Raw genomic sequence first — 12,824 nt, 5'->3', positions numbered from 1 at the left:
GTGGGGACGTGAACCTGGTGGCACTGTAAGGCCGGGTGAATCATCAACTCAGAGAGAGCCCATATCTCAGGAAGCACAAACAATGAAGACGGGCGAAATGACCGTATTCCCGAAGGAGGGATTGTTCAAGAAAGGTGGTCACGTAGTAAAGAAGACAATAGCAGGAGGTCTCTTATATTCAATAAAAATGGAAAGATGCTATTCAGGAGCAAAAATAGTCACTGGATTATACATAGATCCAAACTCACAAACTTAACCTGCACAATTCCAAAACACATCCTGTTTGATTCCTGTTATTTCACTTTAAAACGTTTGCACACAAGTGTTTTTAATATAGCAAAGCTGGTAGCAGTCAAAATGTTCCCCTACTGAATTTAACTTTAATTTAGCTTGATATAAAAGAAATCCTCCCAAGCTGATTATTTCAAAGGTTTACTATCAAAAAAATTAAGTATTAAGATCCATCATTATCATATCATACCATTTATGCATTTACCATTTATATTATTTATTTAACACCAGTTAGTGGAAATTTTAACCTGTTGGTAACAATACATAAAAAGTCAGAAGATCACAATAATCGTTAGTGTTTATCCTGAATGGACGGGACTGTGAATGGCTGGACCTAATTTCATAATTACTTTTGGTAATTCATCAGGCAATTATAAAGACATTTCACTCCAATGCAAAATGGTGGACCAACAGCCTTACTGGCCACAATATTTAGTTTCATAAGCCACTTCAGATTTTCAAGATATGCTTCGGTAAAAGCAAAACTGAAGAACTGCACTGTTAAAAAAAGTTAATCATTACATTCGATGAGGTATGAGGCCCACTGAACGGCCCCTGGTCCGGTGGTCCCCATCCCGGCTTTACAAACTGGTATTAGAAATGTGTGCTGTTGTCTCAGGGTCTAAACTATCAACTTTCCTTTGCCCTCAACACAAAATGATCTCTTTATTTGTACACGTGCTCCTCACTGCACCACCAGGGTTGACCTGGTGAGAAGAAAAGAGACAATCTGAAAACAAAAAGTTTGCCTTTAAGGCTCAAGCAGCAATGTACCAAATGTAATAAGGAGCAAATTGAGAGCACTCCCTTACTCCCAAGCCTCTCTGGTATCTCATTCTTGGTAATAAAATCTTCTGATCTAGATAATAAGGGATCATATTATGGCTATACAAAATAGAAAACTTGAATTTACTGACCTACAACAGACAAGTTGACAAGAGGAAAAACATTAGAGCTGACACAGTGATGTGCACAATGCACAGTCAGGAGGTGATGACATCACTGGGATGGTTGTACTGTAAGCAGACTCTTAGATGAAAGGAGTCAGGGGAGAGACCAGAGTCCTCAGAATTGATTCTAATACTTTTTACAGCGTGAAGTGGGTTATGTGATCTTGACACGCTTTTAAAACTGCATAGGTAGCAGTGCGAGGGGTCGGTGTTTTGTACACAAAATGGAAGGGTTTTAAATGTTTTCAATTTTTTTGACATTTCCAACATGATTAAGTGCTTATGAGGTAACAAATGAAGACATGATTTCCCTCATTAGTTAATTTATGAGCTCTATAGGATAAGTATGACCCACGGCAATACAATACACATTGCTCAGAGAAGTCTGTCCTGTGTATGACACCTGTACTGACAGTCTTTATAATGAGACAATAAAATCATAGGGCCTAGCACTAATTCATTGATAGATGAGAGAAGAAAAAAAAAACTACTTAAGGTTATATTACCGTCTGTAAAACTATTGAGAACATAAACCTACTTGGGCACTTCCGATCTTTGAGTGCATTAATCTTCAAAACTATTCTGTGAAAAAGTTGCAAGAAAAAAACTCTGAGTGCTAAAGTGTTGAGAGGCTATAAAGTCTTCAGAAGGAAGCAAAGTGGAAGGTTAGATGAGAATCCCTGAGCCACTCCGAGCAGAAAAAAAAAAGACAGCAGCCACAAGCTTGTGTGAACTGTAACACAAGCAGTGCTGAGCCTCGTGAGAGCTTGACACACATCTGAAATGGAGGACGAAGTAGCCAGGAAATAGTGCTGCAGCTTGCATTTCCTACTCTCAGGGCGTCTGTGAGAGAGAGACCAGACTGTCTGGAGAGATCTAAACTACAGTGTCTCTTTAACAGATGAACTGATGCCTTAAGGAAAGAGCCTGCACGAGCTGAGAGCACAGAGTTGAAGTCACTGCCCTAAGAGAGTCCCCCGGAGAGAAAGTGGCGGGAGAGAGTGCAAAAAAAAAAGCCAGCGCTCCCCTCTCTGACTTGTCCCGTCCATTTTTGTGAAACAGGCAGTGCTCTTTTGAAACGGTGCCAATGGAGGCTGGCCCAAACCCTCCCAGCTGAAACTTTTACAAGCTCAGTGTTCACGGGCAGGAAGAGAAAGACAGAGTAAGATCTGTAAACAGAGTTTGCAGCTCCTCTCCTTTTCTTCGACCTAGCTGAGATGTCAACAATGTGATTCATGCAGGTTTTCTTTGCTAATTCGTTGTCTTTTTTTTTCCTACAATACCAACAGAAATGCCCTGGAAAGAAGACCCGCACAAGGAAAGAAAAGATTTAAAGTGTATGTGAGAAACTAATTGCTTAAAAAACGAAGAGTCAGTGACGTCACACAGGAAGCTGCCTTGGATATTGCCTGAGGAAAGATACTGAGGATTGTTTGTGGCACACTTGGCATGGAAACACATGAACATAAAAGCTCTGCGCTGTGTTCAGGACTGAAACATGGGATTATTCCAGTGATTTTCATTTCTTGGTGACGATCCACGTGAAACATGAGTTTGGATTTGCTTGTTTTCCAGAGACTGGCCCTGACTGTTGCCCAACACAGTTTGTTACTTGCGGATGTATTGTCGTAAACATCCCAGACCACTCATTTGGTCTGTTATATTGACAGGAAACAGTGGCTTCCATTCACTGCTAAGATCAAATTAAATCAGAATCGCAGGGGCGACCATTCTCTTCTCTGCTGTGAAGCAAATCTGAATAAGCACACAGGCAGGTGCAGAACAACTAAAGACGTCCAGGGCGACTACCGAAAATGGGAACTGCGAGGCATGTACTATCTGGGAATGATGCCAACTGCTGACAAAAGGCTTTAACTCATTTGGTCTGAAATGCTTCAGGAATATCTGGCACTGAATTGTTTGGCCAACTGCAGATAAATCTGTCAAACCTTTTGGCTTTGTTTCAAGACAGCATGTAAGTACTCACTTCTGATTTCTTTACCCAAGCTCAGTTCTCTGTCTCTTTCTCCTCTCGTAGCCACTAATCCTTCAGTCAAGTAAGATGTCTATTTCTTGACCTAGAATCTACAGCTCACATGACTACTCCTCTTTAAGAGGCGAGTTTACAGGGTTGATTCTGACAACTACAACAACAAAAAATAGCTCTACCTTGATGCATGACATTTAGCATGTAAGCAAAATTCTGTGACTTTAGGATTTATTTTCCTGCCTCCCTTTCTCTGAGTTGTCTCTCCCTCTTGGCAGCCGGGCTAAAGTGGGCAGGGAGAGAGGAGGGCATGGCCCAAAAACTGCTCTCAAGCCCCAGCCCCTGTTCGAGTGGGGTTGCTTGCTGGTACAGTCCTCAGCCTTTCCCTCGTCTTGCAGGCAAAAGAGAGGGATGTGGAAATGTATTCTTGTCTCCTTTTTTAACCCGCCTTTTTTTTTTTTTTTCCTTTTTTTTTTTTTTTTTTTTTTGTCGTCCCCACCATGGCCTTATTGTCTGCGGGTGAACACTACCCTGATCTTGACAAAAAAAAAAACTCAGGTATTTTCTCATTTTTGATTCTGCTTCTGTTTGGGCCTTTATATTCCTCTTTGTACTGAAGTCTCCCTGTATTTGTGTCCGTTGCACTTTTACACTTCTTTTACTCTCACCTTCCACACTGTACACGTGTCTCCTTTGCTTGCACCGAACACAATGCCTACATGTAAAGCTTTTCTGTTCGACTGAAACACATCGGGATTCGGTTGAAATAATGACATTTTTACCGAAGCATTTATACACTTACTGCAGCTAAAAGTCTGTTTACGTCAGAGCACTGTTTGATTAAAACACATGCCCAAAGTAATACGAATTTGTAATAGGTGTTACGACCTCTTAAATTACAAGGCAGCAGTAAAGAGCAACATTTTGGTATAATTTACAGCAAGTCACAGCCTCAACTACGAAGCAACTTCAGTGGTTCGAACAAACCCTATTAAAAGTGATTATTACCTCTATATTTAAGTGCTAAAAGGCATTCATTTCTGTGTCGCAGACTTGCAACGTAAGTGCACAAAATCTGAAACCAAAGGCAACCTCAAATACCCCTCAGCTGTACTGTGGCTACTGTTCGCCATCTATCTTTACACAAAACAAAAAGGTATCTTACATCGGTGGAATAAACATCTAAAAAAATAAGTGATTTTAATGACATGCGTTCAAACTGGATCATTCCTGTATTTTTCAATGCTGCTGTTTGATAGACCTGTTCATAAACCAGTATGAACCAGATCCCTCTGTTGCAAGCACTGTTCTATACATGAAGGGGCTTGTAAGATTACAGAGTCTCGGTTTCAGATCAAGCTTATTGGGTTTGTTTGGTGGGGTTTTTTGTTAACCACTGACGCTATAAAAACAACAATATTCAAGTTGATTAAATCTACGAGAAAATCATTCTTTTTTTTATTTTCCGATTACACTCTTGTATGAATCAGACTTATCGCGAATTTGACTGTCAAAGCATTTTGGCATATCCTAGCCTGTAAAGTTGTGTAGTTTTGTCTGCATACAGTCAAGTAAGCTTTTGTGCTTGAGAGTGTGATAACAGATTATTGCATACTGTACTGTACAGAAAGGGTGAATGAAGAAAAAAAAAAAAAAAAAAGTGGGAGGGCGCAGGGAGGACTGCAAAGAGAGAGAAAATGAACTCACATCCCTCCCCCACACCACCACCACCACCACCCCACCCCACAGTTCTCCTCAGATGAACTTGTTATGCTGCTTGATGGCATGTTGTTTGGAAAGCCATATCCTCAGCTATTTGTGTGTCTCTCCTCCCCACGGTTGGAGTGACTGTGGTTACCGGGATCAAAGTCTCTTTCTGGTTGTCGCTTTTATCAGGTCACACTACACACATTCAACTCTTCCTGCGAGCAAAAACAGTTCTGTAGGATATAAACAGCACTTGATCCAACCCTTTCGACTATAGCCGCTCTACATAAACTACCACTTGAACCCATTCTATTTTGGCGCAAAAGCTGTTTGAGATCTTCCTGGATGGGCCTCAGTGTCTTGGTATTTGTCTTAATCTCTGTGGAATATTATATTGACAGGTTTTATTAGCAAAATAGATCCACACATGACAATAGTTTACTTGAAAAAAACTTTCAAATACTACCCTGTGATCATCTAAACTCTCAGACACACTGTATTGATACCAAGCAGCTAACTTTGACGAACACAAACCATTAAAAAGTACTTACAAAGACTTTTTTTTTTTTTTTCCACTCAGGTCTCTTAAGAATGTCACCACGTGTAAAGCCTATATAAAGATCTATCTGTCAATAAGCACAGCAGAAAGGATACAGGTCTAGAGAGGGGAAACTTTCAGAGCCCGAAACAAAATATGAAAAACAAATGACAGTCTTCTGCCTCAACACTGTAACAAAACACAATGAAATAAACAAACCCACACTAGGCACATTAAATTACTCCGCATAATAACATGAACATATTTTAAGTGCAAGTTGTCCGTACCAGCCATAGCAGTGGTGAAAAAGTTATTTTAGTCGAGTCTGTACATAATTCTCATTTATTCCTCAAGGGAAGGTTTTGTGTTACTAAAATACCATATCACAAAACCCTGCTTGAAATCATCACCCGCACGCCTTAAAGGTACTGTCCTACCAACATGCTCTACTTTGATCAGATTACAACAAAATAACAGTAACTAACATGAAAATAAATACGTTATTAAGTATTACTCATTTAGATATCATCATGCTGACTGTTATATAAAATGAACTGTGACAGACACTCAAATGGCTAAAGTAAAAATGTTGCCCAGTGACACTTTCAAAAGACCTGAAATTGAACTAAAGTCTCATGATTCTGTTATCATGTTAGATAAGTTAAGCAGGGCCAGACGTTTGATTTTATTGTGTTCGCCAAAGTGACTCTCATCGGAATAACTTACGAGAGCATTTCTAATGCAGTAAATGGCCGCCATTTTGATTGAAGGTTTGTGTCTCATTGCCCTTCATTCAGGAAACACTGAGTCACTGGAGCAGTAATGTGTTTATTTTAAAAGTGGCATAATAAATGATAGAGTAACAGGAGGTGTCAAAGTCCACACGAAATTACCTTCACATCTGGGCATTTACCAATTATAGGGACTTGGCATTTTTTTTCGACTAGAGCTTTGAGCTGACAGTCAAAAAACAAAGCCAGTCCATCTAACGCGGCTCTGACATACAGAAGGGATTCATTTCCTTTCCAATTAGGACCAGATAATGAATTGTGTTGGCCAGTAGTTCACAGTCTGGGGTCTGGATCCCCACGAGGGGTCACACAATCAATCTAAGGGGTTCAACGATTGTTACTTGTTACGATGTAATAAATATCAGTGAATATAAGTGTAGGAAGACTGGATATAATTGCTCCTAGTTACCAAGTACTTTTTGGAAGAATTAGAAAGGATAGCTCAGTTATTTGATAAACAGTCGACATGCATATTTTGGTAATTCCGATTTAAATAAAGACGTCAACATTTTGACCGTTACTGCCCTCCAGATGGATATGACCTCCCGTGGCCTCAATTTATTAAACAGGATCAGGAAGCATCATGAGACTAAAACCTCAGGCTCATTCGAAACATAGCCACTTGTCCAACATATGGACAAAGTCTGCTTATGGAACAATGGACCTTTCTCTACATGTGTGACCACCTAGCTCACATAGCACGGACACTGCACTGAGCATCTGGCAGCAAGCTACGCCACCACCATACCTTATTGTGTGGTATCATACCCCCTTTCTGACATGGCATCGTCTCATTGCTTGGCTGCCAATGCTCTCCTCCCCCCCCCTCACTGATGGGTTCTGCCATGCTGCATCCACGACATCACCCACTTTTGTCTCATTGAGATTCAGCTTGGCAGGCAGACAATGCCCAGTTCTTGGCACCAAATATTGGAGAGAGCCGCATAAAGAGAACCAACCTCAGTCTTTTCCCTCACAGTCGTCCCCCGTATTTCGCCGATCATCGTGGACCAGCGCCAATTTGTAATGGGTATTTTTTTTTATGCCTTCATTTACTAAATACTCAGTTGTTTGGTTCCTGAGCATTTGACAACACAAATATTGTTAATAAGTTGGATGTTTAGCACAGCACAACGAGCTGCTCTGGGCATGTCTATCTGAAGCAACAGTGAATAAGCATATCAGTGATATGTTTATTGGCATGTTGATTGTTCTGACTTGAGATTTAGATCAAAGTTATGGATCAGCAACAGAGCAGCCATTTTAAAATCAGCAGCAGCTTTTGGACAGACTATGTCGAACCATCATTTCCGGGTATGGAAAAAAAAAAAGAAGTAATATCTGTGTTATCTTCAAATCAATTCAGAAAACGGATGCTTGAATCCCACTGGGGACTTTAGTGAAACAACAATTTAAAGATAGGATTATTCTGAAAAATAGAGATGCCAGTCACATCACTCACACAGCATGCTACATGATGCAGTAGTGGTGGTGTCGCATGCTGACTGAAACAACCGGAGATGAAAATAGCATATTAGATGCTTAAAACTCAAGAAGGAACTTTTAGTAATATTTCCTCTGTCCATTTTGTGGTGTAAGTTACATTACATTATTATTGTAGCTAGTTAAGCTGGTGTCCATCCTGAATTATTCTAGAAATTATGAATGCTTCACCAAGGAATCACACAGTACCACGGCAAATTTGGTTTCCCCTCCACTTTTCTTGGATGAAAAGTTTATTCGATTGTTGCTTTCACTACATTCCCTCTGCATTGGCCTGCCCGTTACAAGAGTTTGATACCATTTACCGTCTAATTAATTCAACATCTCAGTTAAGGCCTCTCACTCTCTAATGCCCCACTGTCTTTTTATTCTGCCCCAATGAGCATGCCCTGCCACCACAGCAGCACAGGCTGCCAAAACATTTCAATCACTGTCGCCATTAATTGGGCCAAAGAGGAATTCAGAATGTTAATGAACAGCCCAGCTGCTTTTCAGCCACCATGGTTCACATGCTAATTTATGCAAAGCGTCCCAGCCTTTGCATGGGCTGACCATAGTCGTCTACCATAACAGTGTCTGGGCCCAGTCATTACTGCCAAAGCATGGGTCTGCCTGGGCTTGGACAGCTCTCCCCAGCTTGTGTCCCAGACTCTAGCTGGCACTGTAAACAGACTTCTTTTTCAATGGACTTGAAGTGGCTTTCACACTGAGCAAAAAGGGCAATTTCTGAAGTCAAACCTTCAGTTCCTCTATTAAACCATCTCAAGCAAAAACAAAAATAACAGGATTTTTGGCAAACATTCGAGAATTGCCAACAATCTACTCTCTGAAATAAGCTAGGGACAAGCAGATCCTTTAATTTACTCTCAACATTCCCTATAACAAACTTTTGGAAACAAATACAGAGTCTACCTTATGTACAGGGATTGCAAGGAGGAGGCAGTTAACAGGTTGCACCACAGATGTTGGGTACGGGTGCCAAACAACTCCCTAAAATGGCTGAGGTACTGCCATTTTCTATTTTTCTTCCTTTGCTTTACATTACTTTTTGATTGTAGGGAAGGGACATTAGTGGGAAGACGTGATGAAACTGAAGTACTGTTTCTGCCTGTCTGAAAGTCGACCTGAAAAGACCTAAGCCAAGTTTTAGAGTAAATGGGGACTAATTCCTGGCACTGTCGGTCTTCATTATGTACCAGTTTTTCAGAATGTAAGTGATTTCTTCCTTTGCAGGGTTGCACAAATTGCCACACTTTCCATGGCGACAGAAATTGTTAACGAAGTGGCATTTCTTTTGCTCATATCCAGCATAAGCAAATGTACGGTATGCCTGTCACTTTTTGTTCTTCAACACAAGCTAAATACATTTGCCAGGTGCAAGAGGTCAGATACAGTGTATCACTTACATAAACACATTAGCACTATAGTGAACCAAGCCTTGGTTTTACAGCTCAGGTTACAGTGTTGGTGTGTCCAAAGATGAAACTGCTCTTAAAGGGTAATTCCTGATAAATCTGTTACCAGACTGCCTTATTCCACGGCAGGGGGTGTATTTGAAAAATGTATGTGTGCATATTTTTACTGCTATTTTTTTAGTAGTTCACAGCTAAAGAAATTACAATAAATGTTTACTAGTTACAGGGAATTATTTAAAAGACAACCTTGTTAAAATTACTAGATGTGGTAAAACCGTCACATTTCAGAATGGATTATTTTTCAACCACTGTTTCTCCCGGGTGAATATTGACATCTAAAAACTCACTTATTCTGTCTTTGTCTCCCACAGTTCGACCGACAAGTTTCCACTGCTACCTACAAAACTATCTGTCCTTATGGCTGAGGTAGTAGATTGAATAGTTGTGGGGTTTATGTCCTCCTTTAGAGATAACTATACAATCTACTGTCTTTCCTAAGGAAACAGGTTAATCTGCTGTGACGCTGAAGCCTGTATACGAATGATGAAGCTGCATGGATAAAGGACCTCGTAAATGTTTAACAAATAACCCATCCCACACCTGTGGAGTGGGAACTGTGGACACAACAACTTTATATATTTACCAGACGTGGAACTGGTCTACTATGATAACTTGGAGTTGAAACACAATGACCAAACTCTTGTTTTTGAGGATATTCATATGTGCTCAAAGTTGAGCCTAGCAAGGTGAGGTAGTAGGTTGTATAGTTTGTGGGATGGAGTAAATCCTACTCTGGTGATAACTATACAGTCTATTACCTTCCTTGAGAGGTACAATCAGTGTTTGGAATGAGTCTTCCTGATTCAAGTGATGAAGTTGCCCCTCTGATCCCATCTTGTGGCCAAAGACTAACATTACTGTGAAAATGATGTAGACTTTGGGACCTGAATTGTGTAAATGCATATTTGGTGTTTTCTGTGTAAAATAGTTTACAAGTTATAAAATACATTGGTCTGCACACTCAGTGAGTTGGAAGTGAAATACTGTCCAAAAGAAACGTCAATCCACAGATTCATTTAACATCAGGGTCACACATACTGTATGTAAAGCAGACTATAAAGCTGTGAGGAGTTTTAAAAGTGAGGAAATGAAAGAAACTGTTGATTAACAACAACTGTCATTGTTCAGATAGCTACAATTAGTTAAAATCAGAGGTAAAAATAAAGAAATCGTTCATCATACAGTTTACGACAGCCTTGAATTCAGCCTGGGGTACCGAGCTCTTTCACGTGCCTCTGCAAACCATTCAAAGTTTCTGCAGCAGAAAGCCTGGGAGCTTTCTTTCCCATCTCTGTCTCATGATTTAAGATTAATATTGGAAGATTTCTATGAAATAAATTTAAGATATGAGAGATGTTTATCCAGAATGGCTTTAAAATGAAATAAATATATTAATGCCGCTAGCGAGGCATTGAGAGAGATGGCCAGCCAACTCAGGAGGGCAGAGAACAAAGATGAGTTTATTGTTTTTTAGTGATGACTGTTCTTAGTGCACACTGGGATTAACACAGTATAACACATGCATACATTTGAATTAAAATATTTACTAATAAGATTGCCTGTTAAAAATAACAATAAAAACAGAACCAGCCAAATAACAAAAGCTGTACAATGTATTGTACATTGCTATTTGTTAATGATGAAAGAACAGCTTGATATTGTAAACCTTACCAGAAAACATCTGTACAGGTCTGCAATAAATGCTACGACTGGTTCAACAGGTCCAGTATTTGTTGTGAGATTGTGCCTGTGGTGATATTGTATTAGACTGCAACATAACAGCACAACCTACTGAGAAGTCATACAGCTGAGTGACACATGCCTGCTGCAGTCAGAACAAATGCAAAACTGGTTTAATAACTTATCATAACCAGTTTATTTACAGATATTTTTTTTTATGTATTATTTGCATGTAACACGAAAAACAGAGTGCACATTTTGTTGTAATGAACACAAAGAACTAGAACTTGGAACAGAAATAGAAAAAAATAACGATGTGAAACTTGGTTTTCGCAATACACACAGACAGACATTTGTGCTCACCCACATATACAGCACATACAAATGTACAGATTTTTGCACATAATATATCAAATGTTTTAGGACAACAGTCAATCAAACTTGGTCCTTAAGAATAAAGAAGCATACAAAAAAGGAAATCTGTCTTCACTTTTTGTTGGTCAGACTGTTACTATTACTGCTGGGGTTGTTGTCTGTCGTCTGGCTTGTCTGAGAGACTTGACTTTCTGCTGCACATGAAATACACTGTCTCCAGATCTTCAGATACGCTGTCTTGATTTTTTGTATTTTGAATGCATACACGATCGGGTTAACAGCTGAGTTAGCATGAGAAAGCAGGATGCCAACATAGAAAGCTATTTCTGGTACATCATTCAGCTTACCAAAGTAAGCAATGCAGTTCATGGTGTGGAGAGGGAGCCAGGACAGGGCAAACAGGGCCAACACCAGAGACAGAGATCCTGCAAGGTGTTTTTCTTTCCTTAGGTAGTTCTCAGATGGCTTCTGGGCACCGCCGCCTGGTTTCTCTCTGAGGTTTCCTCGAATAGTACAGAAGACATAGCTGTACAGTACAGTCATCACCAAGAGAGGTGTCAAGGTGCAGAGAAAAAAGTTGAAGTAAACCAGGTATGACAAGGGGATGACCGCTATAAACTGGCAGACAATTGTAGAATTGGCTGATTTAGACAAAGTTTCATGGTTGTACCATCCGAACATGGGAGCAAAACTCAGTGGTATTGCGACGAGCCAACATGCTGCTACCACAAGACGAGAATGTCTCTGGGTTACAGTCCTTTTGTACCTGTGAAGAAAAATATAAACTATTGGTGACAGAAATTGTATCTTCTGACCAGTGTAAAAAATGCAAAGCAGAATTTAAAGTTGTATTAAAAACTAATGACATCATTGTAACGATGTACATTACATCAGAACCTTTTAGCAGAGTAAGCCGTTCAAAAAGGTCAAAACTGAGGTTGATAGAAAATGGCTAAAAATGTAAAGCTTATGATTTATAGACATGCCTAGCTTTGATCTTTGCACAACTAATAATCCAGAAAAGGTCCCACCTGAGAGGGATGTAAACCCGGAGGTAACGGTCCACGGCAATAGCCAGCAGAGACAGGACTGAAACGAGGGTCGACAGAATGACCACACAGCTGATGAAGAGACAAGTGTGGAAGGATGTCTTCACACGTCCGTCCACCATCACAGCCAGCGGTATGGCCACACAGCCGACTATAATGTCAGCCACAGCCAGAGAAACGATAAGGCAGAAGGTGGGCTGCTGGATGATTTTACTCGTCCACAACGCCAGAATCACCAGCAAGTTCCCCAGACAGCAGCCGATAGCGATGAGCACCTCCAAGAATGTGTAAATTCCTTCTCCTGTATGCATTTTGCTTTCCACCTGGTTTGAAGTTTAACAGCAGCGTAACCGAGCGTGCCAAGCCTTTTATCATTCATCTCATTCTGGTGAAACCTTTGAGGAAGTCCTTAACCACAGTCAGTTGTTTTTTTTCTAACTGATGACACCCTCTGAGACATTCCTGAACGTTTTGTAAG

The 12,824-nt window shown here is 40.2% G+C and overlaps 1 protein-coding gene and 1 long non-coding RNA gene across 2 annotated transcripts; one reads left to right on the top strand and one right to left on the bottom strand.

The window, feature by feature from the left end:
* Positions 1–2,624: 2,624 nt before the first annotated feature.
* Positions 2,625–11,524, top strand: LOC138197633 (uncharacterized). The gene is made up of 2 exons (XR_011178226.1): positions 2,625–3,216; positions 9,554–11,524. It is a non-coding gene; the product is annotated as an uncharacterized lncRNA (long non-coding RNA).
* On the bottom strand, positions 10,554–12,695 carry LOC138197626 (adenosine receptor A1-like). Its single transcript, XM_069148478.1, has 2 exons — positions 12,329–12,695; positions 10,554–12,063 (listed from the first exon to the last, which is right to left on the bottom strand). The coding sequence occupies exons 1-2, from the start codon at positions 12,655–12,657 to the stop codon at positions 11,409–11,411; spliced, it is 984 nt and encodes a 327-aa protein (XP_069004579.1). The 5' UTR covers positions 12,658–12,695; the 3' UTR covers positions 10,554–11,408.
* Positions 12,696–12,824: the final 129 nt, after the last annotated feature.

This window comes from Embiotoca jacksoni, unplaced genomic scaffold (genome assembly GCF_022577435.1).
Source record: "Embiotoca jacksoni isolate LCO1_2020_lvr unplaced genomic scaffold, fEmbJac1.0.p SCAF_1, whole genome shotgun sequence".
Lineage (NCBI taxonomy): Eukaryota > Metazoa > Chordata > Actinopteri > Embiotocidae > Embiotoca > Embiotoca jacksoni.
The sequence above is the reverse complement of the archived record's forward strand: the minus strand, read 5'-3'. Positions and strand labels throughout refer to the sequence as shown.

Excerpts from the sequence above, each read along its gene's own strand:
- LOC138197626 (XM_069148478.1), bottom strand. The coding sequence starts at position 12,657 with ATGCATACAGGAGAAGGAATTTACACATTCTTGGAGGTGCTCATCGCT. Across the intron at positions 12,064-12,328 it reads CGGGTTTACATCCCTCTCAG|GTACAAAAGGACTGTAACCC; the intron begins GTGGGACCTTTT and ends TTTTCTTCACAG.